At 42.3% G+C, this 21,280-nt stretch overlaps 1 protein-coding gene across 2 annotated transcripts; it reads right to left on the reverse strand.

The window, feature by feature from the left end:
* Window positions 1-2,891: 2,891 nt before the first annotated feature.
* LOC110074882 (keratin, type I cytoskeletal 17) lies at window positions 2,892-19,997 on the reverse strand. Of its 2 annotated transcripts, XM_020785588.3 has the most exons (9): window positions 19,524-19,816; window positions 16,768-16,896; window positions 14,719-14,801; window positions 12,234-12,390; window positions 9,055-9,216; window positions 7,938-8,063; window positions 6,547-6,755; window positions 5,189-5,217; window positions 2,892-3,258 (listed from the first exon to the last, which is right to left on the reverse strand). In XM_020785588.3, the coding sequence occupies exons 1-9, from the start codon at window positions 19,773-19,775 to the stop codon at window positions 3,161-3,163; spliced, it is 1,245 nt and encodes a 414-aa protein (XP_020641247.3). In that variant the 5' UTR covers window positions 19,776-19,816; the 3' UTR covers window positions 2,892-3,160. The 2 variants fall into 2 exon arrangements, with proteins under 2 accessions (XP_020641247.3, XP_078233995.1); XM_078377869.1 differs by lacking the exons at window positions 2,892-3,258; window positions 5,189-5,217 and having other exon boundaries at window positions 6,543-6,755; window positions 19,524-19,997.
* Window positions 19,998-21,280: the final 1,283 nt, after the last annotated feature.

Here is a 21,280-nt window from a genome sequence, read left to right on the forward strand (position 1 = left end):
GTTATAGTGAAAAATGTGTACCTCTATTTGTATGATTATATATGTGCCTCAAAGGGGCTGCGATCTGGTAGTTAGGAAGCTCATGTTCCCCATTTATAATGTTGCTTCTTCACCGATATCACCAGGCTTGGTACCACTCCTTCCCGACATCCTCTTCGTCTCTCTTTCTCTCTTTTCTAGGTCATATAGCTGGTGATACCAGACCCCATTGTCTCTCTCCTCCTCACAATTTAGTCCACATTAGCAAAATTTCACGTCACTTGAAGGCAGTCCTTTGTTAATTAGTATTCTGAGCACCAGCTTCCATTTAAAAATGGAAATTGGCTGCTCTGATACAGGAAAGTTCTTTCCCAGGTTTATGGGTAATGCCAATATGTGTGGAACTGGAACAAACAATGTGTGGTTTACGCCAGTGTAACAAACCCCTTACATAGGGAGGCATCAACCATCTCTTTTTCATTCCACTCAGTCACAACGACTAAAAACTGCTCCTGGCTTTTTCAGAGGCATCAGGTTCCTTTTCACAATCCCACAGTAAATATTTCTGACAAACTAGATAAGATTTAGAGTTTCTAAAACCGTCATTCTAAAATTTCTTTGAAAATCTGTTGGGGAGACACCTTGACTGGATTGAACTCCCACCACCACCACCCTTCTGTACTATCTCCCTATCTAGACAGAGATGGGGTTCCCAGTGGGGTGTAGAGGATAGAGTGATGGACTAGGATTCTGGAGAACAGATTTTTGAATCCCCATTTGGCCATGGAAACTGACTGGGGGAGTGGAACAGTAAAGCCACTCCTTACATATCTCATTTACCTTGGAAGCCCTATTAATGTCGCTATAAGTCAGTTCCGATTTGACAGCACAGAACCCACACAGACAGAGAAAAAGGTTTGGTGGAGAGTTTTAGAGGAGAGTTGTGACCTAGCTTGAGGTCTCTCTCCCTACAGCTGCTTTAAAAGAAATTTGAGCCATTTCTGAACTATTGTGACTCTGAGCTAATCCATATTTGCTTGATTTGCATTTATTGCAAATTCCTGGTCCTATTGCACCCCTAGCTGGTGAGCTGTCCATGGTACAGATTTTCTTTCTTGTAATCAACCCCCATCCTCAAAAATATGCAGGCTGCACTGACGCTTGATGGCCAAATGTGGAACAGCATGTAGATTTTCAAAGTACAGTATAGTAACTTGCTTGCTGTTAATGTAGAATCCAGTGCTGACGCACTTTAAAGTAAATTACACTTGAAGAGAGGGTTTTACTTTTTCTTTTCCTTATGGGATTGATTCAGAATTGGCTTAAATGACTTTGTCATTCTGCAATGTTTTTTTCTTTAATTCAGGGTTTTTACAAACATTGGAATAGAACCACCCCATAGCAAACCCTCTGATCCATTGAGTGCCAGCTGGTGGAGCACCCTCTAGTTGGCAAACCGTCCTATCATGGATAAATGTGCAACTTGTTAATGTACCATGGGATTCCTTTCTGTTTTTCCTACTCATGCTCCCAGAGAAAAGTTTTCCTTTGCCTATCCCTTCATTTCACTTGTTTAACAAAACACAGACATCAAGATTCGGGGCTGCAGCAAAGCTATTTCCAAACTTTTGCACAGCTGCTTATTAGCAGACGGTGGGCATCTAGATGCAGGCAACCACAGTATACTATAAAATAAATGAACAGGAGATGCACAGGTCTGATTATGCAGCTTCTACCACCACCTAGTGGCAAGAAAGGCTTATTATTAGAAAGATTTTCCAAATTAATGATGTCCGGTGATTGTAGTAATGCAGAACCAGAGGGGAGGTGACAAGTCACATCCAGCCCAATGATGTATTAAGTGGGGGATGGGTTTAGGACAGCATGAAGAAGGGGAGTTCAATCCTGCACACAAAGCTGATAGCTGACTCTTCAAATTTCTGCTTTCCTCTCCTGGCCCTAATACAGTATTGGGTTCCGGCTTACAGAGTTCAGTCCTATTCTCCGATTACATGGAAGGTGGCAGGCTGTCCTTTGTTGGTGGTTTTTAAACAGATGTTGGGTGACCATGAACCAGGAATGCTATAGATGTGGATTTCCTTCCTCATCAAGGTGACCAATGTAATTAACTCTAGGGATCCCTTCCAGCTCTCCATGTTCAGGACTCTGCTCCCCTTAACTCTGACTGCTCAAGTCAAGCTCCTCCCATTCCACTCAATCAAGATGGAAAATATGTAAAGGAGCATATCTGACCATTGTGCCTAGATATTAAATAAATAATCATAATGTGCCATCAAGTCAATTCTGACTTATGGTGACCCTTTTCAGGGTTTTCTAGACAGAGAAGACACAGAGGTGATGTACCTTCCCTTCTTGTGGGAGTGTCATGGGACTGTGCAGCTTGTCCAAGGCCACACAGGCTGGGTCTTCTCTGGGGAGGCACAGTGGGGAATTGAACTCACGACCTCTGACTTCGCAGCCAAATAACCACTTTTTAAAATGTGGGCTTCATAGCCATAATGATTCCTAAGGATTACACTGCTGAGGGAAAGAGGGCAGATGAATGTGAACTCTGCATGGATCCCTTGCTTTTACCTCAGGATCAACCCTCACTCCACCTAGCCCATTGTTTCCCCAACCTGGTACCTTCCAGATGTTTTGGATTGCGATACTCATCATTCCTGTGCTATCTAGCAATGGCAGTGGCCTGGTTTACAGGGCCAGAGAGGAAAGAGTGCGTCCCATCACATGATCCTTGATCCTTTTAACTGGAAATGCCATGAACTGAACCCAGAAACCTCCTGGAGGCAAAGCACGTACTCTACCCATGGCCGTCTTCCCAGAATAAAAGAACATTGGTGGGGGTGGGGAAAGGGAACGAAGCTAACGAGCCAGAAAGTAGACAGCCAGGATGATAGATAAAGAATGAATTTTATGCATAGATTTGAAATTCCCAAACCCAGGAGTTTATTATCCCAGGAGTACAAAACAACACAACAACAACACCCACCAGTAAAGCTGCTCCTTTGAATGAAGGGAAAGAGTTGCTTTATTTGCAGAATGCTGTCTTTAGCTGTGGAATCAGCCCTGTGGGCAAAATGTCATGCAAGATTGTGTTTCTCCCTCTACAACACCATCACCAACACCACATCCACTGCTTTTGTCACCAAGATGGCAGATTTCACATAGGTTGTTCAACCTCTTCCACATGGGAGGACACCACTTTGCCATCCACAAGCTCCTCAATGACAGTCTTCACCCGGCGGCTTGTAGAGGGCTCTGTAAAGAAGGCAGGGTGGGGTGACACAAAACACGGCATCAGGAAAAGATGAGGAGCTACCCAAGATGCTTGGAAAAGAAGTAGTCAGAGGAGTAACACGAGGGAGACCCCTTGGGGCCAGGTCCCTTCAAGCAGTGGTCCCCAACCTTGGGCCTCCAGATATTCTTGGACTTCAACTCCCAGAAATCCTGGGCAGCAGAGGTGGTGGCGAAGGTTTCTGGGAGTTGTAGTCCAAGAACATCTTGAGGCCCAAGGTTGGGGACCACTGCCTTCAAAGACATCTTTTTTTAGTTTTCTGGTAAATGTTTAAACAAGCCTCTAGGCCAGTGGTTCTCAACACTGAGTCCCCAGATGTTCTTGGACTACAACTCCCCGAAGCCTTCACCACTAGCTGTGCTGGGCAGCATTTCTGGGAGTTGTAGTCCAAGAACATCTGGGGACCCAAGGTTGGGAACCAATACTCTAGCCAAGCTGATGAGTGCAAGAACCATGAGATAGTTGATAGGCAACATGTTTTTCAAATAGCAAGAAAAGTTTAACTTAAGTATGGTGGATTGGCTGGGTTTAGGTTTTTGTTGCAGGGTCAGCCCTACAGCTAGGTAGAGTAAGGCAGCCACCTCAGGTAGTCAATGTTCAGAGGCAGCAGCAAGGTCCTGGGGGAGACATGAGATTGCTAACATACACAAAGTCTCTGGCATTAAATTTTTTTAAGCCACAAAGTTTCAGTTCAAATATATCTGACTGCTTGGGTTTATGCTTCTAGTAAAAAGCTGGCCTTACCACTAGGCAGAATGAGGCAGCCGCCTTAAGTGGTAGATGGCGACAGGAGGGATTAATATGGTGGACAAGGCAGTGGTACATCACCCATCTTGCTCTATGCCTGGTAAGTTAATATGCAGTGTTCAGGTCAGGTAAAAGATGCTCTTGCAACATCCATCGTCAAGGCAGTTCCAAATGCCTTCTGCTTTTATACATGCAGTGGGAAAGGGTATCATGTTGTTCTTTGCCTCAGCCAGCGGAACATTTGGGGTCTGCCTTCTGACAACTTCGCCTCTGCTAGAACAACACTGTTTCTGCACATGGAGTTGTCTCACATAATCCTCCTTGTTGAGTCTGGTGCATCACAAGGCAGCGATGAAAGGCTCTCTCTACAGACCCAGCTGTTCTGAATCAAATCCTTGAATCAGAGAAGTCCTCCGAGGGTGTTGCTCAGAGGCAAAACCAGCACTCTGCTCCCATTTCACTGTCTTATTGGTTAACATACATAGGTCATGTGACACTATCATATACTACAGAGGCAGAATGAGTGATGGCAAGGAATTTGTAGGTCTCAGCGCATGAGAGCCGTATTGGTTCCTCAGTAAGCCTACCTGTCTTGTGTTTCCTTCTGCCCAGGGGGGAGCAGCTGGAAGTAGTATATGGGCTAAAGGTGGGCAAGTTCATGGCCTTTTAGCAGTAAATATCCACAGGCAGGTTTGTGCCCTGTAGCAGCAAATGTTTGCACCCTCTAATTTTTGGCACCCAGGGTCAAAACCCCAGTTGCTCTATCCTACCTATAGCTCTGGTGCTGCAAACAAGTGAAGGGCTCCAGTACTCCAAGCCTATTTGGAGTGAGGACACACTTCCCCCTAGTGGACAAATGTATGGTGAAATCTGAGTACAGTATTATCAGTTCCCTTCCAGTTCAAAGCTGATTCATTTACGTTTTGTGGAGAAGTCATGATCAACTTATTTACTGGGTTGGTTCAGTTTCCCTGCGCCTGGAGGTTTGCAGCGCCATCGCTGTTGCTACGGCAATCCACGTTCCGGTTTACGATTTTTTTTTTGCATTATATAATATCCCGGAAGATGCATTGATTTCGTAAACCGAGGTACACCTGCACGTATTTTTTTCTTAGAAATAACCTTCTGAACTCTGCAAATGCTTACCTGGGGTAGCCGGTGGCTGAGCCTCAGACCTAAAAGGAAGAAAAGAATGCTGGTTCAGCAAAGAATACTAGATCAAGATGGCCTTCCAAGCTTAAGGAGCGAAGAGACGTATGGTGTGGATAGAGTTTTCTCACAGCAGGTTGGATGAGAAACTTCAGTGGTCCAGATTACATCTATGGACCAAAGGTTCCAATCCCTTAATTAAAACATCCCAGGCTTTTAAATGTCCTAACACATGGGTCATTTGTACACCTCAATTCTCTCTTTAAAGCATCCTCCACATCAGTCAATATAAAGCTACATTCATATAACAAATATGAAGCATTTTCTTTTCTATGAGTGACACCCAGTCTATCCATAATGTCTCTGGAACTTTTTCTCCAAGGCTTTGTCTCCACGTGTATTTATTTGGGAGCCATTTGTGTGTTCCACCTTTAAGCAAACAAATTGAGAGCTAAACACGCCGTGGTACAAAAAGGCAACAAAACCTGCCAATGGCCTTAGATGTTGGCTTCTCCATTCAGCCTTCTGAGCAAATGGATTTCAGAAGCCTTATGGTCCACATCTCACCTCATCCATAAGCTCATTGGGGTGACATTAGATGGTGTGGTCAGTGGGATGCGTGCAAACCAACTTCTCTGTTGTGGCTCTCTTGACCCCTCAAGGCAAGGGAGGCTGGTGAGTGAAATTTTATGGTTCTGGAGAATCCATGCCAGGTTTTAGTCCGAACTTAACAGGGTCTGTCTGAAGTGCTGAATTTTATTTCTAGTATAGGCTCAGGATTTTGGGGATCACCTTTAAAGTTCAGACTAAAACCCAGAACACCTCCACCAATCCATGTGAAATCAAGATCACCAGCCACCACTGCCTCGGAAGCCCTCCCATCACCACTGGAGAACAAATCAGCCCTAAAATGGAGAATCCTTCAGAAGCATAATTCTTTCAATGCTCCTTCAGCTCCCATCTCACCAAACTCTCCAAAGGGTGCAAGGCAGCATTTTAAGGCTCTGTCTGCTCCCCATTTGTAAACCTTTCAAAACCTTTTTCATAAACAGTAAGGGTGTGGGTGGCCCACAGAGGGCCAGGATGAGTAGGAAAGAAAGCCAGTGTGACCTCCAGGCCCTTCATGGCTAATCATATGGGTCCTTTTAAGGAGAAAGCTGGGATAAAAATATTTTAAATAAATAAAATACAAAATTTAAACAAAATCTCCTTAGGCAAACTCCTGTTTCTCAGCCTCAGCCTGCCTCTCTTCAGCAGAAGGATCCACACCTATCTCCAATCTTCAGAAACTGAGGTAAGAATGACAAAACAGCCTGGTGGTTCAAGTCAAGCCTACCTTCCTCGCCACCTCTTACCCTTCAAGAAGGTGCCGGTAAGTGGCAATCTCCTGTTCCAGTCTGTTCTTAATATCCATCAGCCGCTTATAATCCTCAGCCTGTCGTTGGGCATCTGTTCTCAGCTGGAGCAGCTCTGCCTCCCTGGCATTGCAAAGGTCACGCAGCCGCATCAGCTCCGTCCCATAGCGGGATTCGGTCTCAGCCAGGGTTCCCTCCAGGGCTATTTTCTGGGGGCAAATGGAGACACTGCATAAAGGTCCCAAGTAGATAGTGAGGGGTTTCCAATGCATTGAGGGGGATATAGAGTATAAATAAGATAGAGGAGAGAGATGTGTTTCCTTTAGAAAAAGGACCACCACACATAGGTGGTCTAGGCTTTGAGTAGGGGGACCTGAACCAGAAATTTGGGATGAGGCCATCCTATCCATAGACCCTACAGAAGAGTTATTAATCTGCATGTTCACACAAGTCTAGGTGGGGAAGGAACTTCATGTGAGTAGATCACCCTGTTCCTTAAGTGCTTGCACTGGCCGGCTGCCTTTCCTACACTGTTTGCATTGCAAGTTTCTAGTGCTTATGCTCTCCACTTCTAAACCCTTTGTCTGCCCACTCCCTCTTCTGTTTGCTACCACCTTTCATCCCCTCCCATTAGAACCCTGGGGCTTCCTTTGCACAGGCTTTTAATCTGGGATCAGGCCACCACAGCCCACTGGGAAAGGACTGGAAAAGATACTTTGGAAATCTCCCCCCAGGGCTCGCTCAGGTACATAAGCATTAAAAAAAAAACCAACTAATGGTAACATTTTTTAAAAAAAAGATAACATGTTCCTACAACTTGAGCTTTGCTCGCATTACTCCGCAGCTCTCTGATGACAGTCATCTAAGGGATTCTACCTTTTGATACTGAGGGTCAAATTAAATTTCAGAGCAAATGTATATTCCCTATGATTAGACAATATTTACTACCACAACAGGAATGTTTCAAAGATACATGCTTATAAATGAAGCCTGTGTTTACCATCCAATAACCAATTTCAAAACAAAACAGCAAAGAAAATTATACATTGGGGGAGAGCAGGAAGGTGTGTTCCAAAATGAGAATTCTACTAGAGACATTTTTGCTTTTGCACAGCACTTATTTAAGGGAAGGGAACGTTGTAAATCCAGGGCTGCATATAGTCATCATTCTAACTGCATGCAACTATTAGACTAATTTCAAAGGTCTTCTTAAGGAATAGAAACTTTGGGGTTTTCTTTGAAGAGGAGATGGAAAGTAAAGTTCACATTCCATACTCAGTATCAAAGATATGTGCCCGTGCAGTGTAATCATAGATCCCACATCACCCACTCAACTGCCTTTTGTGTGTAGCCTCTTAGCATAGCAATACAGAAAAGATGCTGACACTGACCATGCTCTGAAGAGACTGCAGCTCAATCTCCAAAGCCTGGGCCAGTCGTCTGAGTTCTGTGATCTTCATCTGAGCAGCCTGAAGAGCTTCAGTACTGATGGCAACCTCCTGATTGATGGCATCACACTGCAGAAAAGAATAAAGGTCGTTAGTTCTAAAGTGCTTGTCCACGTTCTCTCCTGTATGGATATTCTTTTCATGGTTTGGGACCATGCTCCTTGTCGGCACATCATCCCCCAATGGCATCTGCCTGACCGACCAGATCACTTTAGGCGAGGCTCTTCCATGTAGCCACCCCAAGGGAGGCCTGGAAATCATCTGCAAGAGGCAGGACCTTCTTTGTGATGGCACCAACATTATGGAATCAGCTTCTGTAGGACCTATGCCAGGCACCCTCCCTGCTTTCCTTTAGGAGGCAATTGAAAACATTACTCTTTAGGGAGGCCTTTCACACCAATTCTGGCTGAATGTCCTGCCTCCCTCTCTGCTTTTTTTGGGGAAGTTGTTTCTGGTGCCATCTGGTCTAACTTTACTGCTATTTCTGTCTTAACTGATGGCTGCTTCTATTTTTAAATTGGTTTTCTCTGTTTGCAAACCACCCAGAATCGTGTGTATGCGGTATGTGCTAATGGGGGGTGGTAAGTAAGTAAGTAAGTAAGTAAGTAAGTAAGTAAGTAAGTAAGTAAGAAAGAAAGAAAGAAAGAAAGAAAGAAAGAAAGAAAGAAAGAAAGAAAGAAAGAAAGAAAGAAAGAAAGAAAGAAAGAAAGAAAGAAAGAAAGAAAGAAAGAAAGAGTGATTCTCTCTAGAAGGGTCTTGAAACTCGCTGGGCATCTTAGGCCAGTCACGTTCTATCTGACTTACATTTCATGGTCACTGCGAGGATAAAACAGGGAGGAGCAGAGCCAGGTATGCAACCTTATGCCCACCAAAGAACAAATGAGGAATATATTTCACTAATAAGTCATTTAGTAATAAATCAACATTTACTGGAAACAACCAGAAGCCTATTTTCGTATCATGTCTCTTTCCTACAAATGTTCCTCCCATGGAGATCACCTTCAGTTAGCAAACTTCCCACTTCCCCTGAAACAAACCATGTTGGCTTCCCTTTCCACACCTGGGACTTGTGCAATGCCTGAGCTTCCTGGCGGTTCTTCTCCATTACGTTCTCATACTGGTCACGGATTTCAGCAAGGATTTTCTGGAGATCAGCACCAGGCATGGAATCCACCTCCACATTGACGGTGCCCCCCAGCCGGCCTTGGAGAGAGGCCACTTCCTGTGGGTCGACAAGTGACTTGGTTATCATGCAATCATGAGGAACCCCATTGGACACCATGACAGGAGGAGCAAAGGCCAGGTGGACAGTCCGAGCAACAGGCGTCAATACCTTCTCCTAAATACTTATTAAACGAAAACAAGCAGAACTGCTGCTAGTAGGATCTGCAACAGAAAGTTTTGTCAGGATGTAGCCCTGTATGGTGTCTCACTCAGTCAACTTTGTCTTCTTCAGGATCCTGAATTTCATTTCACCCCATCAATGGTGAAGGGTAGATTCTGTGGCCACAGAGCATGCTCACTCCACACTGGTCCGTTTCTAAGGTTATGTCCGCTCCTTATTCATAGGATTTTTACTTTCATTTCCCTAAAGAAATTGTATTTGTGTGGAATCAAAGGGCTCTGATGAGCCCCCTGGTGCATCCTCTTAGTACAAATATATGCCAAGTATGTTCTGCAGGTCACAAGCTGTCCCCCTTGGGTAGTTTTACAAGCTCTAAAGCCCTCCCACACTTGAAGTAATTAAAAACATAGTTACTTGCAGCTAATTAATTGGCAGTAATAAAAGCAAGACCAAGTTGTATTTAAGGCTGGGAGTTCTGCCTTTTGTTGTTATTTTTAAAATTGTTTTTAACTGTATTAATTCAGTGTTTGCTCTAAAATAATCTACTTAATATTATCATAATATTATAATTTATTGTATTTTTAGATGGATTTGCTTTTAAATGCATCTTGTAAGCCATCTTGGTTCCTGAAAGAGACAGAAGTGGAGCAGAAATTGAATCACTAAATTAAATTTTGAAACCAATGCAATGAGGTGTCCCAAAAATATTTTCCCTGGAGGGACAAATACTTTCCTAGCTATTTCTGGCAGTTACTTTTAAGGTACACTTAAATGCATTTTTAGAAGCATTCTGACATAAATTTCAAGTTTTATGGTAGTGATTTATCAGTCCTCAGTCCTTTGTCTTTCTTTTCTTTTTTTTAAAAGTATTTTAACCTTGGCCAATAGAAGGAAACAGAATAAGTACTTCCATCTCTCTTTCTCACCTGCGTTAACCAAAATGCAGGTTAATAATGTCTAACACTATGAATTGCTTTCACAAAGGGTGCAACAATTCACAATAGTGGCAAGCTGGTTGCTACAGAGCAATGAATAACACAGCTACTGTAGTTCCATTTGAAAAATAATGTTTGAAGGTCCACTTAAAACACCGGGGGGGGGGGGACAGCCAATAAACATCATTTCCCATTTCACACTATCAGTTTTCTACAGAAAATTCCCACTGTGATTTTGCATCTTGTTTTGCTCCAGCCCCACTCCAGGCCTCAGAAAAACCAAAAGGAGATAGCTATTTGATAGTTCTCCTCCTGCCCACTTCCATCTTGGAAAATTATACCCTGGGCCTCAAGAACCTGCTCTTACATAGGAATAGTAGACGTTCTGGCTACATAAACAATAGTAGCCATGACTAAACATTGGGAATAGAAGGAATGACATGTGGTTGCATAGCAAATATGCATCCACATGTCATTCCTTCTATTCCTGATGTTTCGTCATGTTTAATATTATTAAAAAGCGACTCTAGCAATAGGAAAATATCATGGAACAATTCAACAAGTGCATTTCCCTGCCATTCAGAAAGCACAGTGGGAGGAGGAAAGTCTAGTACAGTAGGACCCCCATCCACAAGATCAGTAGCCATGATTTCACTTATCCATATCTGAAAATATTAAAAGAAGAACATCCAGAAAAAGGTATTTTCACATGTATTACCAGAACAGGCCACTGGATGAAGCCAGAGAATGTGCTACTTGTTAGTGAAGAATACAGAGCATGGTCTCTGGTAATGCATGTGAAACTTTTTACTTGTTTCTTGTCCTTTTTATCATGAGATGAACAGCATTCGCTATTATGTGCAGTTTTCGGTATCCACAGGGGGCTTGGAACCAATCCTCAGAAGATATGGGGAGCCTATGTTGTTGTGGTCTTTTTATTCTTTTGATTGCCTAACCCCCTGCTTTCCCAATTGATTGGGAAAGACAATTAAATTTTTAAAATGTATTATACGGTGTGTATCTTTTTATAAACCGGTAAGGATAGATATAGGCAATAATTTACTGTTTGCATTATCCTGTTAAACTCAAAGGACTTCATCATTTACCCCATACAAGTAAGGGTGGGGGAAAAACCTTCAGCTACACAGCTATGTGCTTGCTCCCTTATTGAGACTGGTGGCCTTCTAATCCCATTTTATTCTCCATTATGTTTCCATACCCCTAGTATTTTGTTCAATTTTTTGAGACCAGAGTTTCCAAAAGGAAGGAAGGAGCAGACAGATCCAGGAATCACACCTTAGTGACATAACACATGCTTCGTGGGCAGGTTCAAATCTTGGTATCCCAGGTTCAAATATCTGCAAAACATACTACAATACTATGCAAAGTATTTAAAGCTGAAATATAGGCAAATACCATCTTATCTTGATTCACTGATCAGCGATTAAGACAGAAGAAGCAGGGATGGAAGGTTCCCATGGAGGCTACCTGTATTTGATGAGGATCTTTCTCCCTGGTATAGCTGTACAGCTGAAAGCAAAAGTTTCCACTTTCCAGGCAGAAAATAACCACCCTTCAAGTTCTGACTTCTTGCCCTGGGATTTCATACCTCTCCTTTCAGAGACTTGGAAAGGAATAGAAAGCCACTGATATGTTCAACCTCCAAAAAGAGTGGAGAAGAAAATGATCGCAAGATTTCCCACCATTCATTTAATGCCAAGCCACTCTTGGGGACATATTGAGAATTAAGATGCATCCAGTGCAGAGTGTGAAAAAGTAACTTTTCTCAACTACAGGTTTGGATTACAAAACACCCATCAGCAAAAGTAGCCAGTGGCAATCCTGGCTATGAGAGTTCCAGGAGCTGTAGTCTACAAAAGTAACTCTTCCATTGTACCCAGCAAATGTTCTACTAGGTGCTATGCCATCTCTCTCACACACATCCATACACCCACTCACTTCCTTGTGGTTCCTCTTGAGGTAGGCTAGTTCCTCTTGAAGACTGTCCACTTGCACTTGCAAGGTATGTCGGCTTGCATTCACCTCCTCCAGGACCTTGCGCAGCCCACCAAGGTCCCCCTCCACAGACAGACGCATGGCCACCTCAGATTCCAGCCTATGGGGGCAAACATTTAATGTATGGTTACAATCATAAAACAGGGCACATTGAATGACAGCCTAGGCCGGGGAGGCATGAACAAGAACAGGACTTTGGGCAGGAATCAACAATTTTTAAGGCAGATCTTCCTTCTTTTAAATCCAACTGCCTGTGATCTGTTCAGACAGGATTAAATCTGGGGATCATTCATGTAGACATCAAAGACCTCACTTGCACAGTCTTAGCATGTTGCTTCAGATCGTCGGTAAGGAAATCATTAGATAGATCGAGAGATGGACACATGACTCTTAAAATGATCTCTTCTATGAACCTTATACCCCTCGATTTCATGTGGTCTTCTTAAAACTCTGATCATTTTGCTTTCCAAAGATTTTTATGGGCAGTGAAGGCACAATATCAAAGCAAAGCTGAATGGGAGAGTCCTCAAGGGTTAATTCTGGATAACATATCTAATTAAATGCTCATGGAACGTGCAGAGATTAATGCAAATCTCCTAGATTAATTACAGACCCACCCTCATGGCTTTTTATTTTTACCCTGGATAGGCAATGATTTAAATTGCATATCAATATACAGATCACTAAACACCTGATATTAATGAAAAAATATTGGGATTGACAAGAATTCCTGGACAACAGAGTCAAATTAAATGGTTTTCCAATTAAGAACTGAGCCTAAGTGTCTGGTCAGTTTAGGTCTTGGGTCTTGTAAGCAGACTTTTGGCAGATCTCATGGCACAGGCCAGCTAGCTATCCAAAACACACCAGGCTTAGAATTTAGAAACAGATTAGACACAAGGAAAGACAAAAAAATCTTCTTCTTCTCTATATCAATGTCATATGTGTTCATTTGTAAGTCTGTAAATTGCCATTTCTACATCAATCTGATATTTTAAAAGAACACTTTTTAAATGAATGTGTGCATTACTCACAATGTTTCTGTACGCCTTTTATGCATTTTTCATCTTAAAATGCACAACTTCATACAATTTTTTTGTTTAAATACCTATTTTTGGTACAATTATCAGTATGTTTCTAAACCAAGAGCTGCATCACAATTTCTGTATCACAAAGAAGCCACATGGGGTTCCAGTTCAAGGGGAAAGGTGGGATACAAATCAAATAAATAAATAAAATTGTGAAAATTGTCAGATGACGTCATTCAGATTCACAGGCAGCTAGAAAGTGCAAATCAGTTTGGTCCATTTAAAAATGCAAGCTGAATGAAATCCTCAAGCATTCCTAACCAGAAGGTAAAACTGCTGTTAAACAATCAAAGAATGGGGAATATTTGGCTCTCCAGATAAATTTGAACTAGAATTCCCAAGACCCCTTGCCATTGGCCAGGCTGGCTAGTACCACTGGGAGTTGAAGTCCAAAATAACTGGAGGACCAAAGACTTCTCCAGTGTTGCCTTAACCAACAATACTTGAGGTCATAGTCATTGTTATTTCAAGGGTGATTTCTTAGAAATTTGAAGTTGAAACTAGCGATGGGCATGAACCTCCAGTTTGACGGTTCATGCTGGTTTATTTAGCAGCCAAACAAGCGTTCGGCACTTCAACGCCCCGTCTCCTGCAGTAGGCAGAAACTGAGAAGCAACACCTAGAAGAGGCGGGACAGGGAAGCCAGGCCACTGCCTCTGAGTGAGCACCCACTGGAGGAGACGGGGCTTTGAAAGCCAATGTCTAGGTTCGTGCCCATCTCTAAGTTAAACTGATAAATTCCAGTTGAATAAGGAATCGTGTCATCAGTTCTCAAGTGGAACCAAGTCACTTTACATCCTGTAGGGCCTTGTTTGTCTAGTGGGATGGCTGACCATAGAAGAAGAGAAACAGCCCAGCCTATCTTTTGATCTACATGCTTCTTGCTCATTTTTTTAATGTAAAAGCTAGTATTCAATTTCTTCATGTTTGAATATAGATAAATAAAGAGACAGGAACAAGGGCCAGAAATAAGGAAATTATTTTTTTTACTTGAACTTTCAGAGTCCTCCTCCAACCAACATGACCACTGTCATACTGGAAGGGGAATTCTCTAAGATGTAGTGCAGAAAAGCAACTCTTCCATTGTCTGAATAGGGCCAATCTTGAAAATGCTCCAAGCAACAGTGCCCCTCAGCCCGATGATGATGATTATCATCATCATCTTAGAACTGCAAAGAGACCCAATGGATCATCAAGTCCTGCTCCTATCAAGAAGGACAGAGGGAACTGCACTCCAAACCACAACTCCACAGCCAGAAACCTCATCCACTGGGCTATCCCGCAGTTCATACTACATGCATGATACTACAAAGGAAGTACTAACAAAGAGGAAATCTTACTTTACTTTGAAGTCATCAGCAGCAAGTTTTGCATTGTCAATCTGTAAGAGCAGCCCAGCATTATTCAGGGTCTCCTGTTCAATCTGTGGGTAGAAGAAAGGGGTTTCAAAATCTGTCTGGTGGTGTGAAGGAGAACAGCTAGCACATCAAAGGGGCTAGAAGGCCACCAAACAGCTGATCTCTTTTAACCCAGTTGAAAAGTTGCCTATGGTGTGATGGGGGTTTGATCATGATTCCCCCCATAGCCACTTCCTTAGGGAGAGTAAAGAAAATGCAGACAGCTTTGTTGAGTCATAGATCAGTTCTAGCAATATTCATCTCCACCAGGAGCAAGTTTTTTGTAAAGCTAATGGGTCTTAATTGTCCATTCAAGATCATATTTTGGCATAGCTAAGCTTGTAGAAACCAAGGAAGGAACAAAGGGGGAAGATGAAAAAAAATTGCCTCTGGTAGTCAAAACCTCTCTACATTTTTGTCTTTGTGAGCCTTATCTCCCCTTCAGCATTCATAAGTAAGGTTCCAGGATGGGAGGTGCAGAATAAGAACAGGGAGTGGGGCTCATATTTAAATGTCTTCCTTAAAACTGTGCTGCTGCAGAAGGTTCCAGCAAGCTATTTTCTCCACACAAAACATTCCACACTTTGAAAAGAATGCTATTAATAGCCCAGCATTGAAAATATTTCCAGACCTCATAAGAAATGTTGTTCCATAAAGAAATGTTCAAAATGTGTGTCTTATTATTTTTTAAAAAACAGTTTAAATATTTTAACATTTAAATGAGGAAATACAAAAAGATCCAGTTCAATAAATTATTCCAGTATTGGAATAAGCTTGACCAAACACAACTGAATGATTAGCAAGAGTGGTTAAATGAACATCACATATAACTTTGTTGCTTAATGAATTAACAATGTGCTTTTTTTCCCCATAGGGGTGATATTAATGTTAGTGGGAATTTGAAAATATGCATTTAAGTATCTAATGAAAGTGTGTAATTTCCTTTTTCCTTTTTCAATGTATGGTTAAAACAAAAAAGAATAGGTATTATGACCCTTAGCTAGAGAGAGAATAATTACTGTATAATCAGTTACAGCTCCAACTTTTGTGATCAGTTATAATTTATCTAAGAAAACCACCCAAATAAAGTATATCTGAAAACCACCCAAATAAAGTATAGCAATGCAGCAGGCATAAAATGGCTTTATTGTCTTTTCATTTCCTGAGAAAAATGTCTCTGTGTGTGTGTGTTTACTACAGACTCTCTGTGTGTTCTATGCTGTCAAATCAGAACTGACATGGCAACCTTAACAGGGCTTTCAAGATAAGTGAGATATTTAAGGGGTGGTTTTACCAGTTCAGTTCCCCCAGTGAGTTTCCATGGGCAAGTGGGGGTTTGAACCCTGTTCTCCAGAGCCCTAGTCCGCTACTCTATCCACTACACTACATTGAGAATCATACTGTTACTATACACTACTATATATTAAGTCCAGGTCAAAGGTAGATTCTGTGCAGTATCTATTTGGAAGCCTGGAAATCCATTTTGCATGGCATTCTTCTGGCACGTATTTGAGTGGCTATTTCTGGCCATAGTTGCCAGAAGGGAAGCCAGGGGATACGCTAGAGAAAATGTCTTGCATATTTTAGTAATCATATTTTCTGATTCTTGAAGGAAGCCTTAAGGGAAGCATGGTAGGTGTGGGAAGCCACTGTTTTGGACTTCCTCCCTCAGAAGCCACAGCCAGAAGGCGTTTGTGGAAGTCACTGTAATAGAAGACATCTAGAAGGTCAAATGTTCTCCAGCTGAATCCAGCTGAACAGGACCAGACCTCTTATCTCTAGCTGTGGATTTCCTAACATGTGGGTGAGGAACATTTAACCCACTAGATGTTCTTTGATGGCATTTTCCCCAGTCCCTTTCCACGCTTACAGTCTTCTGGAGGTGAAGTCTAAAACCTCTTGAAGGCAAAGTGAACTGCACTCTACTAGGGGGAAAAATGCAAATCCAAAGCAGATTACAAATTCCAATTAATAACAATAGTAAACTGATACCTTAGACTTGAGCTCTTTGAGGGTGTTAAAATAGCCACTCAGATCAGGGCCACCGGCTGAGGCTCGCTTCACGTAGAATTCTCGGATGTTCTGCTCCAGCTGTGCATTAGACTCTTCAAGAGAGCGCACCTGGTATACGGCAGAGCAAACTGAAGTTGACAGTGGTGTCCAAATAAAAAAGGTGCTAAACCATCTGCACTTGAGTGGAATTTGTTTTTTTTAAATGCATGCACACATTACTCCATGGATGTCATGACACTAACTCAGTGAGACCATTGCGCATAGACAGAACCGTATATTGTATCCTGTGTTTACAAACCTACTGTTTCAACAGCATTTTATCTTATCAAGGCGAAGACATGCTGACTAGGTCAAAGCTGAAGTTTATTCTGCTCATCTTTTCCCTCAGCTGAGAGCAGGGGAGGGCTATCCATCCAAGCAAGGCCTGATTTCAAGCGGGCCATGGCCAGTTGGACTTAATGGGGCTCTGACGCATGTGAAAGCCTCTCCGTGGCTCCACCTATACTGTACCATGCTGCCTCTCTGTCAATCATCTCTATAATAAAGGTTTTAAGGCATCAGTGGCTTTTGAGTCCTCATCAGGAGTCTAAGCTCATCAGACATCAAGCTGATCCAAAGCACAGCTCCGTTCTCTTTGCTATCTGACTGTTATGCATAAGCCGTAGATAAGGCTGATCTGTCTACCTGGAACTGGGAAATGTTGCTTTTTTTTAGATTCCAATTCATAGAATCGCCAAGTCAGGTACTACAAGTGCTACTTGTACAATGCAAAAGTTACTCTTGTAAGCTCTGATCGATACAGGCATAGACTGGTGGGAGTAGGCGTTCCGCCGCGATACTTGGTGGAACGCCTACTCCCACCAAGATCTACCTGTGTCACTCGTGCGAGCCAGGAGGTGAGGCTGAGGAGCCTAACGCCTAGGGAGGCCCAGAAGGAAAAGACAAGAAATCGGGCCTTCTCGGCAGTGGCTCCTCGCCTCTGGAATAATCTACCCCCTGAGATTCGCGCGGCTCCCTCGCTGGGTATCTTCAAAAATCAACGAAAAACATGGATGTTTCGGCAGGCCTTCCCCCCCCAGCCAATTCCTGATCTCCCCTTTTTCTCCTCCCCCCCATTGTTGTCCCCATTTTGTTGAAATGTCTTCCATTATGTAAAAATTGTTTTATATATATCCCTATTGTGTATTTTTATGTTGTAAGCCGCCTAGAGTGGTCTTAACCGACTAGATAGGTGGGATATAAATAAAATAAAAAAATAGACATGCACAGACATACACAAGCTAAGATTCAACTAGCCCATTTCCTTTCCTGCTCCATTTTTCATCTTCCTTTATTTTGTCAATTGACACCCTCAGCATTCTGCTATAGTTCCCCCTCAAATTGTTTTGAGGGCGTTTTGTTTTATACAAATCATTTTCTTTTGATTTAGAACCTAACGTAGCTGCCTTTCCCACTTGGGTGTTGGCTGCCCATGGCCATGATGTCTTGAGATGGCATCGACCCAAAATTACAGAAAGTGGATGTATATAACCAACCACATCAGGAAGAGTTTCCTGACTGCCAAGTACAATCAGCAATATTCTTCAGTAAATGTAATTTTCCACTGCATCCAGAAAGGTTGATATTCTGCTTCCAAGTCAATTTTTTTTATTTTAAAAAAAACCTCATATCCCCTAATATAAAATGTAGCACCATTTGGATCTGGTGTTTGTAAAGACACAAAGTTATCCTCTAAGGCAGAGCCTGAAAAAGTTACCCTTGTAGAGTACTACATGCAAAATACTCCAGCTAATATGGCCAGAAGAAAACACCCAAATGACCAGTTTACTCAACAAAAACAGAAACCCTAATTTTCTCGCCTCTCCACCAGTAAATGCATAAGATAATCTAGCTTTGGCTCAGGTATTTTAATTTTTCTCCTATGAACCCATAAAGGAGAAATTATGAACTTTAGTCCCTATGGATCAGTGGTTCCCAGTCTTGGCACCCAAGTAGTTCCTGGACTAAAACTCCCAAAAGCCTTGAGTTGTAGTGGAAGAACATCTGGGGACTTAAGGTTGGGAACCACTGCTGCAGATGTTTTGAACTATAATGTCCATAGTTCCACTAGCCAAATAGAATACCATGATCACACAGGTACTACTCCAACCTGAAATCCTTGATCACTTAAAAAAAAAGTCAAGCCACTTTAATATCCTACTCTTCTGGTTGGTTCGACTGAATGCATGTTCTTCCATGAAAATTACTCCATACTACTGCCAAGTGACTCTCCAAGAAGGCCAGCAGTCTGTCATTTACTATCCATTCCCCAAAATATTACACAAATATGATATCAACACAATTGGTCTTTTGGAAGAGAGACTGAACAAAATATTCACAACTCATGTTTTTCCTTATTTCCATATACCCAGAACTAAAATCTTCTGTGGAACATTGTCCAGATGCTGTTTGACTTCAATTCCCACCAGCAGTAGACAAAACAGTTAACAATGAGGACTGCTGGGACTTGCAGTTCAGCAACATCTGGAGGTCAGCAGTTCCCCAGCTGTGTTCTGGCAGGAAATAAATAGAATTTTTAATTCACAGGTAAACTGACATCCTTTAAAAATGAAGGACTCCTCCCATTTCCATTGATTACATTCCAAAAGTACAGCTAGAGCTACACAGATACTTTAATGCTTATTAATTCTCTTGTACCTCCTCTTGCCACTGGGAAACACCTTCCAACTACTCACCCTCTCCAGATAGGCAGCCAGACGATCATTCAAATTCTGCATTGTGCCCTTTTGACCCACATCAAGGATATTTGTCTCTTTCTGCCCAAATCGCCAAGTGAGGCTGTCCTTGACGGAGGGCAAGAGGGCAGCAACAGACCCATAGATACTTGATGCTGTCTGAGGCCTGCCTAAGGTCATCTTGCTTCCTGCCCTTGGTCCATGGATACTGTTGGAAAAAGACTGGCTGCGGCTGGAGAAGGTAGTTGCCATAGCTCTTCCAGCAAGGGGATGCAAGGCAAAACAGGAAAGTGAATAGCATGAATCTTGGGGAGTTCCTTTAAATATAGGCATTGTGGTGGGTGGCGCTAACTCAAAGCCTTCCCCACATTTGGTCATTTTATTGCCCTTCAAAGGGAGATGAGTGAGAAAGGCATTTGTTTTGGAAACCAAGCTCAGGGCCATTCTTCTTCCTCTTAGTCAGAACAAATTTGCAAAAGCATTGCAAAATCCCAGATTAAGTTTGGATCCTGAGCAATCTGTCAATGTCAGATGAAGGACAAGATGAACTGCCCGACATACCATTCCTCAACCGTTCGTGATCCTCAAACCAGATATGGATAGTGGATGCAAAAATTCTAGATTTGTGCAGGAGGAGAGGGTGGGACATTGCAAACTTCTGCAAGAACAAGTAGAAAAGAACAAGGACAAAATTAGACTGTGCCTAGAGCTTGCAAAGTAACCTTTTAATAGTCATCTGCTGTATAATTCAAGGCAAAGCCAGAAAGGTAATTCATCACTGCTATATTTGCATACACAAACATACAAGCTTGACTGTCACCTGCTACTTTTTCTGATACCCGAGCTTTAAAAAAATGTCTTCCAAACAAAGTTTTAGCCTCCACTGAGAAAAAGCAACCAATGAATGTTATTGATGAGAACCAATGTGGTGTGGAAGGTAGTGTGACAGAACAGGATTCAGGAACCCTTGTTTCAAATCCCACTGAACTATGGAAACTTACTAGATGTGGCACTGATAATACCACCCTTCAAATATCTCACATACTTTGAAAGTCCTATTAAATCCCCCCCAATAAGTCAGATGCAGCTTGACAGCACATAGCACACATAGCGTAAATGTCACACATTGCAGGCCCACCCAGAAAGTAATAACACTATCAGCTGTTGTGCTGCTGTGCTGTTCTCACCAACCAATAAAGGAACTTAAATGCCCTTGTTATCCCCAAATATATCACATTGTTACTTGTCAGATATAGGCCAGAACCTTATTGTATACCAGTGCCACCACTTTCCCTAAGAAGTCGGAATAGATATCTCTTTTCGCACACCTAGTCACATGATTCACTGCTGAAAGCTACTCCAATGACATTATATGGCATTATGATGGCATGCTGTTACCTCTGATCATGCCATGAAAGACATTAAAGTAAATAAATAAAGTTTCTTCCAAAATCTGCTAATGGGGGATTGTAGAACATCTTCTGGGGCGTCTAAGCAGGGAGATTGCATTTTAAAAGGAATATATTTTTGCGCAAGCTGGCAGCCTAATAATACCAGTTGCTCTATTTCAACTTTGTTGGTGATATAATATTTATTTTTATTTTTTTAACATGACTGTTTCTTGGTTGGTTCACTAAGAGACATTTATTGGCAGCTATTGTAATAAAATTGTATTGATTGCGGGTTTAACCCGGAACAATTCAAATGAAACATTCAATACGTCCTCCTTTGTCCTCTTTTTTTGTTATTCTATGCCC

Source organism: Pogona vitticeps, chromosome 6 (genome assembly GCF_051106095.1).
Source record: "Pogona vitticeps strain Pit_001003342236 chromosome 6, PviZW2.1, whole genome shotgun sequence".
Lineage (NCBI taxonomy): Eukaryota > Metazoa > Chordata > Lepidosauria > Squamata > Agamidae > Pogona > Pogona vitticeps.

Excerpts from the sequence above, each read along its gene's own strand:
- LOC110074882 (XM_078377869.1), bottom strand. The coding sequence starts at position 19,967 with ATGGCCCTGAGCTTGGTTTCCAAAACAAATGCCTTTCTCACTCATCTC. Across the intron at positions 14,802-16,767 it reads TCAAAGAGCTCAAGTCTAAG|ATTGAACAGGAGACCCTGAA; the intron begins GTATCAGTTTAC and ends TTCTACCCACAG. Across the intron at positions 9,217-12,233 it reads TCAAGAGGAACCACAAGGAA|GAAGTGGCCTCTCTCCAAGG; the intron begins GTGAGTGGGTGT and ends GTCGACCCACAG.